The 13,583-nt window shown below is 39.2% G+C and overlaps 3 protein-coding genes across 4 annotated transcripts in view; 1 reads left to right on the plus strand and 2 right to left on the minus strand.

The window, feature by feature from the left end:
- The window catches only part of LOC103156203 (uncharacterized), a 33,156-nt gene extending 31,538 nt beyond the window's left edge, over nucleotides 1–1,618 (minus strand). Inside the window, exons 1-2 of the mRNA XM_007578178.2 lie at nucleotides 1,550–1,618; nucleotides 1,233–1,302 (exon numbers count right to left, since the gene is read on the minus strand). Coding sequence (XP_007578240.1) covers nucleotides 1,233–1,302; nucleotides 1,550–1,618 — 139 coding nt within the window. The remainder of the gene's footprint in view (nucleotides 1–1,232; nucleotides 1,303–1,549) is intronic.
- A 2,281-nt stretch (nucleotides 1,619–3,899) lies between these two features.
- On the minus strand, nucleotides 3,900–8,753 carry rcan1b (regulator of calcineurin 1b). 2 transcript variants are annotated; one of them, XM_007578180.2, is made up of 5 exons: nucleotides 8,613–8,753; nucleotides 8,345–8,497; nucleotides 6,927–7,100; nucleotides 6,513–6,672; nucleotides 3,900–5,497 (listed from the first exon to the last, which is right to left on the minus strand). In XM_007578180.2, the coding sequence occupies exons 2-5, from the start codon at nucleotides 8,480–8,482 to the stop codon at nucleotides 5,313–5,315; spliced, it is 657 nt and encodes a 218-aa protein (XP_007578242.1). In that variant the 5' UTR covers nucleotides 8,483–8,497; nucleotides 8,613–8,753; the 3' UTR covers nucleotides 3,900–5,312. The 2 variants fall into 2 exon arrangements, with proteins under 2 accessions (XP_007578242.1, XP_016519619.1); XM_016664133.1 differs by having other exon boundaries at nucleotides 8,345–8,489; nucleotides 8,544–8,753.
- Nucleotides 8,754–10,212: 1,459 nt separating this feature from the next.
- Nucleotides 10,213–13,583, plus strand: part of LOC103156204 (caldesmon-like) — a 12,327-nt gene continuing 8,956 nt past the window's right edge. The window contains exon 1 of the mRNA XM_007578179.2: nucleotides 10,213–12,742. Within this exon, the coding sequence (XP_007578241.1) occupies nucleotides 10,535–12,742 (2,208 nt within the window). The 5' untranslated portion in view covers nucleotides 10,213–10,534. The remainder of the gene's footprint in view (nucleotides 12,743–13,583) is intronic.

Raw genomic sequence — 13,583 nt, forward strand, 5'->3', positions numbered from 1 at the left:
ATGGATGGATGGATGGATGGATGGATGGATGGATGGATGGATGGATGGATGGATGGATGGATGGATGGATGGATGGATGGATGGATGGATGGATGGATCCTAAAAAACTTAACTATGTGTACATTAACATTGTGTACATTCACCTCCCTCTGTTTCTAACACTATTAGAGATGTAGTGCAAAACACCAGCCTTTTTCCACCAATGTCACCAGACCCTATACAAGCTGACTTTAGTCATCTTTTGCTGAAAATGACTATTTTCAACAACAAAAATGTTCTGGATGTTTGCTATGGATCAGTAAAGGATTCCTGTAAGTCAGTATTATTGCCTCCACTTGACTCTGTAGATTGCAACTCTGTGCGCTTGCTGCCTAAAACAAAATACATAAAGAATCGGATGGAAGAAATTATGCTCTGCCTGCAGCAGAGCAGTGACTCCAAGGACTCAGACACGTAGAGAAGATTTACTTACGTTTGCTCTTAGAATGACTAAATGTGTCCAGGATGCAGAAATGGAACTCATCATTTCCGTTTCTGTAAAACGGAACTAGGATACTAGTTACCACTAGATACTAGTGGTAACTAGTATCATCAGATACTAGTTACCACTAGTATTGTTGGATTCAACATCCAAAAAACATGCAAACATTTCCCACACAAAGAACAGAACATTCAGTCTGTTAGTAGATCTTTGGACTTGATTCTTGTTTTGAGATTATTAATAAGTGATCTTCTGAACACAGCGGTGGTTGATTAGCCAATTTAAACACCTGCTCAACTGGTGATCTGTCAGAGTTGGTGTATAGATTGCCTTATTTTTTTAACTGAACTGAAACACAGTGAATTCTGCAGCACATCTACATGTTAAAATTGTCAAAGTCAAGCTAGCATAACTGACCTACTTCCCTACCCCTTGCTTTTTTTTAAATTAAAACTTTTTGTGATACCTTTGATCCTTGTTATCTTGTTGTAGTGTTGACAATTAGCAGCACAGCACTGCATGTCCTTTTCATTTATATGTCACACCTACACTTAAAATGTAGTGTGTTATGCTGACAACTTGTCAGGTAAAACCAGTGGTCGTTTTTTGCCCTCCAGGTGGGGTTGGGTGGGAGTATCTTGACGTCACATTGCAACTTGTCTTTAAGATGCTCATATTTTTTGCAACAAAGCAGACATTATTATTAGTGATGTATGATTTAAACAGGGAATGACATGAATGACTGTCTCACCACTGCAGAACGTTCTCTGATGAAGACACAGAAACGCCACCAAACCCCAGAGACTAAACATCCTGTTCTCCTGCAGTTTGGATCAAAACACAACAATCTGGTTCAACATGAGGTCACTTATCAAAACTACAAAAGTAGTTTTTTTTCGTCACATTCCTACACATTTAAAACATAATAATGTCCTCATAAAACTATAGCTTAATGCTATGATAATGAATCACTTTACAGAAACAGAGTTTCAAGTTCTGTTAAACTTATATGAGAACAAAATAATACAAATGTTACATTGAATTGTCACAAACAAGACCTGCTCTTACCAGAAAATGGCTGTATGAATAAAAAAAACAGTAATCCTTCAGAGCTGGGGTGTTGCCGTCACCCTTCATATGTTTAAAATAACACCAGCTGCTTCCTCTCACTTTACACAGCAGCCTTAAATCTCAGGAGCACCATGGGCTGCTTTCAAGTGTTGTGGGTCATGTCTGAACTACACTGAAGTATACCATTAAAAATTCACACCCTTTAAACTTTTCCACATGGAAACTAACACTGGATAGTGCTTTCACCACCAGTGTGAAACATGGTGGTGGTAGCATCATGCTTTTCTTCAGCAGGATCAGGAAAGCAGCTCAGAACTGATGAGTAGATGGATGGAGCTAAATCCAAGACAATCCCAGAGGAAAACCTCAAAGTTTTAGAATGGCGCAGTCAAAGTCCAGCCCTAAATCCAACAGAGAATTTGTAACAAGACTTCAAAGCAGATATTTCCAGATGCTCTTCATCCAGTCTTAGTATGAGATGTTCAAATGTGGTAGAAACAAAACCAAAGACCTGAAGCGTGACGGATCTACAAACTAGAGGTGAGCTCAATGCAAACATAAGTCGCACTATTACATTTTTTTATTTGCAAAATAAAATTAGAAGTCCATGAATCACAGACCTTCCTTCACAATGGTTCATTACATTGTGAATCATTGTGACCAACTAGCTTAGAGCTGGTTGGTCAAATGTGTTCCCTCTGAACAAACATGGCAGATTTGCCAAAAGGAAAACGTTTGTCTCTTTAAGACGGTTGAAGGTGCAGGTGGTCTTCATCTGATTCACCTGATTGATAAGCTCCTTTATGTATGGCACATCCATACTCAGGGTAAAAATATAACATTTTGCACATGCTGCTGTTTTTGCTTGGCTGACAACTAAAACATGTTATTGGACACCAAGAGGCACGTGGCAGGATTCCTGCATGTGGATAATGTTTAAAATGCAGAGCTATCAATAATACTGATATGGAGGAATGGGACTAAATGTGTTGCAAGAAGCTCTGTGGATAGTGTGGAGCCCACAGAACAAGTCAAGAGCAGTGTGCAATCTAATGGTAATGAAACTCTGAGAAGAACTTCTGAATGTAAGACGATCAGGGGCTTAGAATGTAAAGGAGAAGATCGCTCTTAGTTCAAAATCAGTTTAAATTTGCTACATAGGTGCAGTCAACATTTCAGGAATTATATTTCTGCACAGAGCTCTGTGAATTATTACATGTACTCCATGAGCATTGAGGAAAGTGAGAAGTGGCATCAGAACCTATACGTGTGGATTCCAGAATCTCATGTGACCACAGGGACACGCACTGAAGATGCATTCACAATCACTGGGAGAAAGCACTGCTTGATTTTTTGTGTACATTGACATTCTTTAATTGTAATAGTAAATTAATAAAGTCCTGTGAAGACAATCAAAAGGAAACTTCTGTGCAGATCTAATCTTTAGAATGAGGAAAGCCCTTTAGAAGCTTCCAGTCTCCACTGAGGTATTAGAGTCAATGCAGCATAATAAAAGTCTTTGAAATATTAAAAAATTGCAGCGTGTACATCTAAAAGAAAAAAGCAAAACAAAAAATCCCACTGAGTTTGAGTCTTGTTTTGGAATAAAGAGTTTAGGAAACTGGATTAAAAAGTGCCTATAAACCTCTCTGCTTTTACTTGTGTCCATAAACAGCAGGTGGCGCTCTTGTTCTATTGCATGTGATGACGCGACTTCTCATTCTGAGCACCAAACGCCTTTTAGTTAAATCTCAGAAGGACAAAGCTCATTTGTTGTCTTTACCCTGTTAAGGAAAAACCTTCAGCACCTTTCAGTGACCGTATGGATAATGTAGAGATCAAAACATTAATGAGGTTGCCTCTTATAAAGAAGTAACCTGGAAATAACCTGCTTGTTTTCTAGTGTGATTGAGCACTGGCTCACTGGACAAATGATGAAAACATTCAAATTTGGATCCCAACTGAACACTTGCTCCCATCTTAAACCCAATCATGGAAAAATCAGTCAGGAATTGCTGAAGTCAAGTATCAACAGGGCAAATTAGAGAAGTCTGACCAAGTAGATTTACTTGCACTTTGCACACAACTGATGGTGTGCAAATCATTCCAGGCTTCCCACCTGGAATGAAGTTCTGTTTTTCCATATTCAGGTTTCTAGTTTTGATTCATTTTCCAAAGTGTAAATAGAAAACATGATAAAAAGCTGATGTTTCTACCAGTCAGGCTTTAAAAACAGCTAGTTGTAAGAAAGATGTAAAAAAACAGCTGTCTGTTTGGATCCAGCAGATTTGTATAAAAATAATCATATATATGCCTATAATCACCAAATGCTGAGATAATACAAGAAGAAGTTTCTCAAACTTCTATTTATTGTTGTTCCACAAACAGTAAGTTATATTTATCAATATAAATGTACCAGGACTAAACCAAAAAAGAGACACAGAGCCTTGTGCAGGGTTCACATGTAGACATGTTTTCTCACAGTGCTGCTAATCCAGAGCCCCCTGTAACTTGCACATATATAACATTGTCAACTGTGTCAAGTGATCAGCATTTATATAGGCAGTAATCACTATCACTTTTTAAACAAAGAAAATAACATTCCCTACAGAGTGTGATCTCTGTCATTAACAAACATATTTTGAGAAGCTATTAGACAACCTGGTGGTTATGGCCATTCATAAAGCAATGCTGAAGACAAGACGGGTACATCAGGTCTGCACACCCTGACTAAATCTGTGCAAACGTGTGTTTTCAGTTACATGTTACATGTCAACAGTTAGAGCAGGAAACACACAGTCAAAAAAAGTATTCACACCCCCCTAAGCTTCTCCACATTCTGTCCAGGTCCAACCACAGTAATAGTAATAATAATAATAATAATAATAATGATAAAGAAAAAAAACTTTTCAAAACAAACTACGACATACTTTGTTCTCCCTCCTCTGTTTTTATTTTTACTAAAAGTGAAACTGAAAGATCAGAAGGTGCAAATACTTTACCATGCTGTGACGCTGCAGGAAACATTCACACAATGATCTCACACAAAATCCCAGCAGAAACAAAACAAGCTTTCTGGAGCCTGAATTTTCCAGCCTACCAAGACTAAATACATCCATCTGGAAAGAGGCCACCCCCGCTTGGCTTTCTGTTGCACAAGGAAATGCTGCCACAGGAAGTATGGGTGCCTGCTTGGTTCAGCAGAGCAGATATGTGAAGCTCAGTCTTCAGATGAAACAGTAGCAAAGTCATCTGGCAAAGCAGAACAAAAGAGTTCATCAGCAGCAAGAATTCGCTCCGTCAGTTCCAGTCACCTGACCAACACTTTGTTCATATTGGAAATTAAAGCAACTATAGAATAAAGTGAATGGATGATTTAGGCTGGACCTGATTTAACACTGGATTTCACCAAAGTGGAGAATCAGGCAAGCTGGATGAGGACAAAGTGAGGGAGATTTTACAATGATGCAACGGTAACATTTCCTTCAGCCCTCAAACCCAAACACTAAATATCACCTGATGGCTAAGCACAATTGGTTCTAACAGGAAACTCTCATAATGTAGTTCCCATTGGACAAGAGTCCAATCAGCAGCTAGTTTTCTGTCTCCATCTTAGAAGACACGCCCCTCGCCAGGATACCTTCGCTCCCTAGAGGGCACTCTTAAATCCCCCAAACCGTCGAAGAATCTTTGTGAGAGCGTGGTCAGCTCTTGACCAATGACTTCATGATAAAACTTTGCACTCTGCTGTGGTCACTGTTCACTGCTCCACCCGGGGGGTGTAGTCGGGGCGGCGAGTCTGGATGATCTTCGGCCGTGGGGGACAGGGCTTGTCCTCCTGGTCACTGTCGGGAGCCGCCGAACTGTCAGCATGCTCATCCTCACACACATGGACGACCACACTGGGGGTAGTGGGCGTGGCCGTGTGAAGCTCATACTTCTCTCCTGCAGGGGAGGTAGCACAGAAAAGGAGCACAGGTTAGCAACAATAACATAATAAATATGTGGAAACACAATGCAGGGTTTGTCACAGTGTGCTACAAGCCTGGTAGGCTGCCAGGCTTTGCTTGCCCACCACCAGGCTAAGGTTGTTTGTTTATTTATTTCAAATATTATTTTACATACACCAATAACAGCAATCGAAAAGATATCTAAAGAGCATCTTTAGTGAAATTGCAGAAAGAGCAACGGACGTCTGAGGTCAGGTGTCTTTTTTTATTTTAATTATCTGAACTCTGTAGCCACCTGTGAATGAAGCAACAAGCCACAGATAAACCATGGACAAACGCTGGACATTTTCTTTTTACAAAGTCTCAGTGTTTTTTAGTCAGTCTGAATTTTCTTTGCAAATTCAATTTGACAATTAAAAACCAATCACAACCAGGAACATTACTAAAAATGTTGGGGTTTAGGAAAATACAAAACGATTTAATAACAAATACTTGGATTTTGTACCCTAGGAATATTTAGTTAAGCATTCAAATACTCATTACTGTCCATCTTGGTTAGTATTTCTTTTAATTCATTTTATTTTAAATGTGACCAGCATTACATAGCTTGTTTTAAGATAGCTTGATAACTCAGTTAGGATTTAATTGAAGTGCATAAGATTGATATTTATTTTAATTGTATTTTTATAGTTGATGTTTAAATCAAGTCAGTATTTTTTTTTCCACTAACATACATTCCTGGTCATATTTTCAAATTTCCTGTCAGCTTTTAACATTTTTTAAATGGTGGACTGCCTGGTGCCTCTCCCACTGGGGTTGACAAGATTTCCCAGAGAAACCTACTGGTTCCCAGGATCCAGGAGTGACACAGTGTCCAGCTTATGAGATGAAGATTTAAAAAGACAGTTCTTTTCAAATGGATAGGCTGATGCTTGTGACTACTGCTAGTAGTGTTAGGTGTCCCAGTTCAGGTCCTTCATTAAAATTGAAGGGGAAGCTGAGTTCTGTACCTGGTCCAAGTTTGGAGATGGCACACAGCAGGTCGTAGTTGATGACTGGAGTGGCATCCTGAGACTGTTCCCAGCCGACCGGAGGGGAGGCAGGAGGGGAGATAAGGAACTGCTTCTCTGGCTTTGGAGGCTCCAGACGAGGACTCCCAATGTGGACAGACTATAGCAAATAAAAATGAAAAAACAGGTGAACAAACCAGCCTGATCAACAGCTTTTAGTTTCACAGATCAATATATTTCAAATATCAAACATTATTGAAAGTTAAAAAGGTTAAACAGATTACCAGAAGCCTACAATTCTCTAAAATACTGCTAAAAGTTGCTGTCTAGCTAATTTCTTAAACACATTCTCTTTTTATTCAGCAAACTGTTCAGAAATGTGGAAGCCCTTCCAGCCTGGAACACAAGCATTACCTGAGGAAAGTACAGTCTCATCTCTTTCCCGTTGAAGTCCGTCTTGTGCAGCCTGAGCCTCGCCTCAGCTGCTGCCAGAGCGTCTCTGAAGCTGATCCTGACCCGTCGAAACGACCGGAAATACTGGAACTGAACTTCTGGGTCAAATGAACGGAACAGGGACTCAAAGCTGGCCTGGAAAATATATATATAACAGGGAGGACAATGAAATAAGAATGAACAGACAAGCTTCTGTAGCTTATCCTCAAATCCTTTCAATTATTTCACCCTCAACTCTTCTGCCATGTTACTGACCAATACATTAATAGAGAGATTCCATGAATCCTTGGTATTAATAACTCTAGCTTAAAATGATAAGGAATCAACTAGTGTTTTAAATGTAAATTTAATACAAAGTTTTTTTATGTCATAAATAAATTTCCCACAACAGAATGACACTAAAAATGCCAGTGATATTGTTTTAGATCTTTTTGACATTAAGTTGGAAACTATATAGCATTTTTTAATTGTCCATAAATTTCAACATCCCACAGAAGGAAACATATCCACCTTCTTTTCTGCTAAGGTTTTATGTTTATCTTTATTATAAAATCTAAATATATATATAAAAAAATAAAACAGCAATCTAGAAAAAAAAAATCCTTAAGTAGACATTTGTCAAAAATTTAAGTCACCCTTTAAAGAAAAGGTAAGTCAGGTAACATTTGCGGCTCTAAAGTTATTTAGCTGGACGGGAAGCAATTATGGCTCTTAGGATTGTAAATGTTGCAGACCTCTGTATTTTATTTATTTTATTCAATTTTATTGAATAAAATACAGAATTAAATAATTTGGTTCTAATGATTAGACACTTTCTGCAAAGACACTCCACATCTGCAGAGATGTGGAGTCATCTCCGCAGACTCCACACATCCTGGACACAGACTTTTACCTTCAGGTCAACTCTAACCAGCAGTGGTTTCAAAAACAATAAAAGTTTCTTTTTTTTAAGCTGCACATCTTACAACCTGGGCAGTCAGATACTCTGATCTGAAACAAAGTAAGCAGATTTAGGTTACCACCGCCTTTATTATTTTGAGTTTTTATTTAAATAAAAGTGAAGTGGCTGTACAACACACACAAACAGATCCTTTAATCCTTTTACTTCCTCTAAAGTTTATACTGTACAATACCTGTACGTTGAAAGCGTTCCTTGTTTGCACACAATCTTGGCGAATAAGGACGATTCAGATCTCTGCAGCTCTCTAACAAACATCTGAGCTCAATATGAAATTAAATTACAAGCAGGTGGAATTTATTTTCTACTTTATAAGTGGCAAAAACGCCCCAAAGCCATGCATCATTTCCTTCCACTTCGGTGTATGCTGCATAGTTTGATCATGGAAGGAAAACCCGATAAGATTTCAGCCACTTGTTACCTTCAGACTGCTGACGGTGAACAGATCATCCGGGACCTTCCAGGCGATCAGGGCGTTCAGTAAATCAGTGACCTGAACATCTACAGCCACCTCCTCTTCTTCCTCCTCGGCTCCGTTCACAGCCTGCTGCAGCTCCATCGCCAGGCTCTCCTCCTACACACAGACACAACATCACGGTGAGCTAACAGAGTGTCCTCGCAGAGTGAAGCTGATCTGAGCTAGCAGACGGTTGAGTTAGCTCCTGTTAGCCTAATGACTCCGCACTAACCTGCGTCAGGTTGAATCAGAGCTGCTAGGCCAAAATGAACTCTGAATTATATCTGGAGACACAGAAATACTGAATCTGCTGACATGACAGCTGCTCACAGGATAAAGGACATGACGTGTCTGCATTTTCTCCCAGGCGCTTCACACACACAGTAAGCTATCGCCCTCTAGAGTCCTGGAGCAGAACAGCGCCACAAAAATATTGCTGAAGCTCTATGGCATTTTTCATCACAGTAAACGGATTATTATTAAGACGCCACTGAAAAAAAGGGGGAATGGGGAACTCAGTTTTTTTTAAAAAATTTGACTTTAATCTCAGAATCCTGACTTTTTCTTCAGATTATTCTCAAAATTAACAGAATTCTTAGATTGAAGTCAGAATTTCTTTTTTTAGGAAGGCATGAAAAATATCTGTCTACAATTATTTCTATTGTTGATCGACAAAAATGAGTAAATTTCCACCAAGATAAATAAATAAATGAATAAAATAAAAATCCTCAGACACTTTGAGGTTAATCTCAGAATTTTTTTAGAACTTGAAAAGTCCATTTTTTTTTTCAAAACCTGAGAAAGTTTTGATTTTTTTTTTCCCCCCTAGCATATTTTCAACTTTTGGAACTCAGAAATGTCCAAGTTTTTTTTTTTTTACATGTCTGGGATTATTCTAAAATTTTCTGAGGTTGTTGGTGGACATTTACTCCTCCTTTTTATTTTTCTATGCACAATGGCCACATTACACTGTCCTACACAATCCATCCGAATTCAAAAACAATTTCCATGTGTGACTTATGAAGATTTCTTTTCAATCATCTTTAAAGATGAAAGAATAACAAAATATTGTACATGATCTGTTTCATGTCAGGAAGAACACATTCAGACCCAGGAAAATGTAATGTAGACAATGCTAGTTTCTGGTTGGAACCCCACTTTGCTTTCAGGACAGCTTCTTTCCCTCGTAGACTTAGGTGTCATAAAATAATTTCAGGGATTTAGGTCAATATTGACAACACAGAATCACACAGTCATTGCAAGTTTGTCAAGTGCATGTCTATTTCTGTCTCTAGCGGTCAACAGGTGAGAGGCGGGGTCAGCCTGGGCAGGTCGCCAGTCCATCACAGGCCAACACAGACACAGTCGTGCACACACACTTGCACACTTCAGGAGAATTTAGAGAGACCAAACAACCTGAAAGTCATGTCTTTGGACTGTTAGGAAGCAGGAAACCCAAGAATCCACACATGAACAGGGAGAAAATTAAACCTCCATGCAGAAAGACCCAGGGCTGGGAATCGAACCCAGGAACCAAGGCAAGCGCTACAAACTGCGCCACTGTGCAGAAATGAACTTTTCAATAACATTAGAATTTAATTAACCTGATAGTTTGCACAAAATGTAAACCCAAGAGGTGCAAAAGTTTTAGTGCAGCTTCTGCTGAGTTGTTTTTTTTTTTGTTGTTGTTTAAATGGTGCTGGTCCTTGAATTGCAAAGAGATTAAAGCCTTTGGTCATATGGGGATCAGCCTTGTTTTAATCTCTGAACAGAGAGGGAGAGAGAGGAAGAGAGAGGAGAGGTAGAGGAAGAGAAGGAAGTAAGATTGTGCATATTAATATCCAACACTTGCTAGCAGGCAGGAGCACAGGAGCCTCACCTCAAGAAGTCAAACAGATCCTTCAGGTGGATAATATTCATATCATACGCTTGAACTTTTTCATTTCTGAAATTTTGGAGTCTGGATTTTGAAGAAATTGTACTTCCATGAATATAAAGGTTTGGTAAATATTCATCTTTGCTTTGTTCTGGATTTAAAGACTCATCTGAAAGTCACCGAACAAATAGCAATTTAATCAATTGAGTCAATCGTATCCTGGGATCCTGGGCAGCATTAGCTCTGAATTGAATTCCATCGTTCAGTAAAAGTTTCTCATGGCTCAGTTCAGCTCCTGCCAACACCCAGATCTGTCAAACAGAGCCGTTATCTACAGCCCAGTAGCCATCTGTTCACATCGGGACACTCAGAGTGGTAAAGAGGATGAGGAGGCAATGGGAGAATTTGAAGAGGTGGAACTAGCAGAGGAGGTAGGTGAAGATGTCTTAATGTTAACTGTGGCAGGACAGGAGCAAGTTGATGGCACTGTGAAAGAGTCAAGACAGCAAAGTGAAAATGAGGACACAAGAAGAAGTAAAGTGGCTTCACTACAAAACAAGGAAGGAGAGGAGCATGTAAATGAGGGAACTGAAGTGAGGGATGAAGATCAAGGAAAGTTAGATGAACAGACAAAAGACAAAGAATGTGAGACCATCATAAGTTCATCTCCTGTGTTAGCAGAGGCTGAGAAATATCAAATATCAGACAGCAATGAAGTCCTCAGGGAGGAAATCCATGCAGAAGAATGTATGGAAACAGATCCAACTGAAACAAATATGCGGGACTCCAGTTTAAAAGAACTCAATGTCACCTGTCTTGATGTATGCCTGGGGCAGTCCGGACATGGGAGAAAATATTCTGATGGAAAAACTTCAGAAGACACGACCCAATATCCTGACCATTTAGAGAGAGTCTTGGCCCAACATCTCACTGCAGTAAAGAAAAATATCAACTCTCAGGGTAATCCATGCCAAAGCAATGACTGCATAGAAGCCAATACACTTCACCAAACCGAGGACAACCAGATAATAACCAACCATCAGGATGAGGTGAAAAACAACGAGAACAGAAAAAACACAAACACCATTTCTAATTCTAATGATCAGCATTCCGATGTGGAGTCAAAGACAAGAAGTGAAGCAGGTGAACAGACAGAACCAGGAACACTGCCCGCTGTGACCTTTGAACCACAATCACTGACAGAGATCGGGGCTGCAGAAAGGAAAACGGGGGCCGGAGTTGGCCAGGCTGAGACTTTGGAAGATGAGGAAGATGAAAGAAAGACATGCCAAGAAGTTATTGGAGACTTAGTGTTTGAGGGGAAAGATGAAATGGAAAAAGAAATGTTTCATCAGATTGAAAACCTGCCAGCAGATGTTCATGTAGAACCGGGTGAGCCACATGTGCAGGATGTGTCTGTCGATGGACACAAAGATAAGATTTTTGATAAGGAGAGGGACACATCTGAAATGAATGAAAAAACTGAAGTCTCATTAAAAGAAAATACAACCACAACAGCTGAAAGAGGCAGAGTGCAGGAGCATCTTTTGCAAGATCCCAGAATGTCTGAAATAGATCCAGGGGACAATCAGGAACTCAGGCAACTTGCTGAAGATAAGAAAGAGACTGAACAAGAACATGCAACAGAAGGAGAAGTTGAAATGGGAGAGGAACCTGTCACTGTTTTAGATGATTACATTATAGAGTCCACCGAGGTCCCAAGCATTCCATTTATAAGATGGCCTTTTGGTACAACTAGTGAGAGTCAGCAGGATAAAGAGCTTCAAAAAGTGACAGTGCAAGCTGGAGAAAAGGAAGAGGAAAAAAAGAAACAAATCCAAGAAAAAGAAAAGTGCACAAAACAAGAGGGGGAGAAAGAGAAGCTGAACGAAAAAGAAGAGAAAAAGGATTATCAGATTTTAGAAGACATAAAGAAAGACTCTGAAGTTAAAGAACTGAAGCAGGCAATAGAGAATGGAACCGTGGGGGTACATCCACAACCACTTTGGAAAGAAGGGCAGGGGAAATCGAAGCTGCTGCCAACCATGAGAAAAGATGATGACTGGATTAAAAGAGACCAACAAGGTGAAGGAATTGGAGAGGAGGTGAAGGACTGGAGAAAAGAACTGAGGCCTTTTAGAAAAAATATATTGGCAAATGAAAGGAGAAGCCAAGAATGGATGATAAAACATAAAGTGCCAGAGCCGAAAAGTTCACAGAAGAAGGGGGACTGGATGAAAGAGTTAAAGTCAGTGATCAAAGATGAATCCCAGTCCAAAAAAAAAGATGACCAAGTGAAGAAGAAGCGAGTAGTGCTACTGGAGGATGGCCATTCATATATACCACAGCGGGAGGAGATGATCCCGGATGACAGAGAGGAGGTCAAGCTGATGTTCCACAGGAAAGTGGAAAGTCCAGTACATCCTAAACGAAGAAACAGCAGAACACTTCAAGATCAGAACCATGAAATCTCTCTCTATGTGAAGGTAATGAATGGAGTTCCCACACTGCACTTCACATACAATCTAGTTCTATATGCAACAAAACTGGTTTAGGGCCTATGCACGGCTCTGGAAAAACTTGAGAGACCTCTTAAAATGATCGGTTTCTCAAATTTTACTTTTTATAGGTATATGAGTAAAATGAACGTTATTCTTTTATTCTATGAACTACTGAAACATGTCTCCAAAATTCCAAGCAAAATGTGTTATTTATTTGCAGAACATGAGAAATGGTCAAAGTAATGAGAAAGATGCAGTGCTTTCAGACTTCAAATAATGCAAGTAAAACTAGTTAATATTCATTTAGAAACAACAATAGTAAAATTTTAACTCAGAAAGAGTTCAGAAATCAATATGGTGGGTTAACCATGAGGCTTTCAATAGAGTTCAGTGTAGTGGTCTCTTAATATTTTGTAGAGTTGTACATATCTATATTGTTAAGTTGATGCTATATTGAATACCAAACTAAGCCTAAACCACAGAAGGTAAGATCAATGAATTGTATTGTCCTTTATAGAATGAAAATTAAGTTTTTCAAATGAGAAAATCTACAGTGACTTTGTAGGCTGAAGTTTAAAATTACTGTTTCAAAACTGATATTTCTGGCTGGAGCTTCATTCAATACCACTACCAGAGGTAATACAGCAGCAATAAGGCTGAAGTTCCTTTAAAATATTGCCTTAAAAGGGCTGATTACATACTTACTTTTTGTAAGTCCTTTTGTAAGTGCTTGAGTAGAACGCAATTGGACTTCCTCTGCAGAAACAGAACAAAACAAAATGCTTCTGCAGTTCTGATCTTGGACTTGAAATCCTGCACACATGGA

This window comes from Poecilia formosa, unplaced genomic scaffold (assembly GCF_000485575.1).
Source record: "Poecilia formosa unplaced genomic scaffold, Poecilia_formosa-5.1.2 Scaffold469, whole genome shotgun sequence".
Taxonomy (NCBI): Eukaryota; Metazoa; Chordata; class Actinopteri; order Cyprinodontiformes; family Poeciliidae; genus Poecilia; species Poecilia formosa.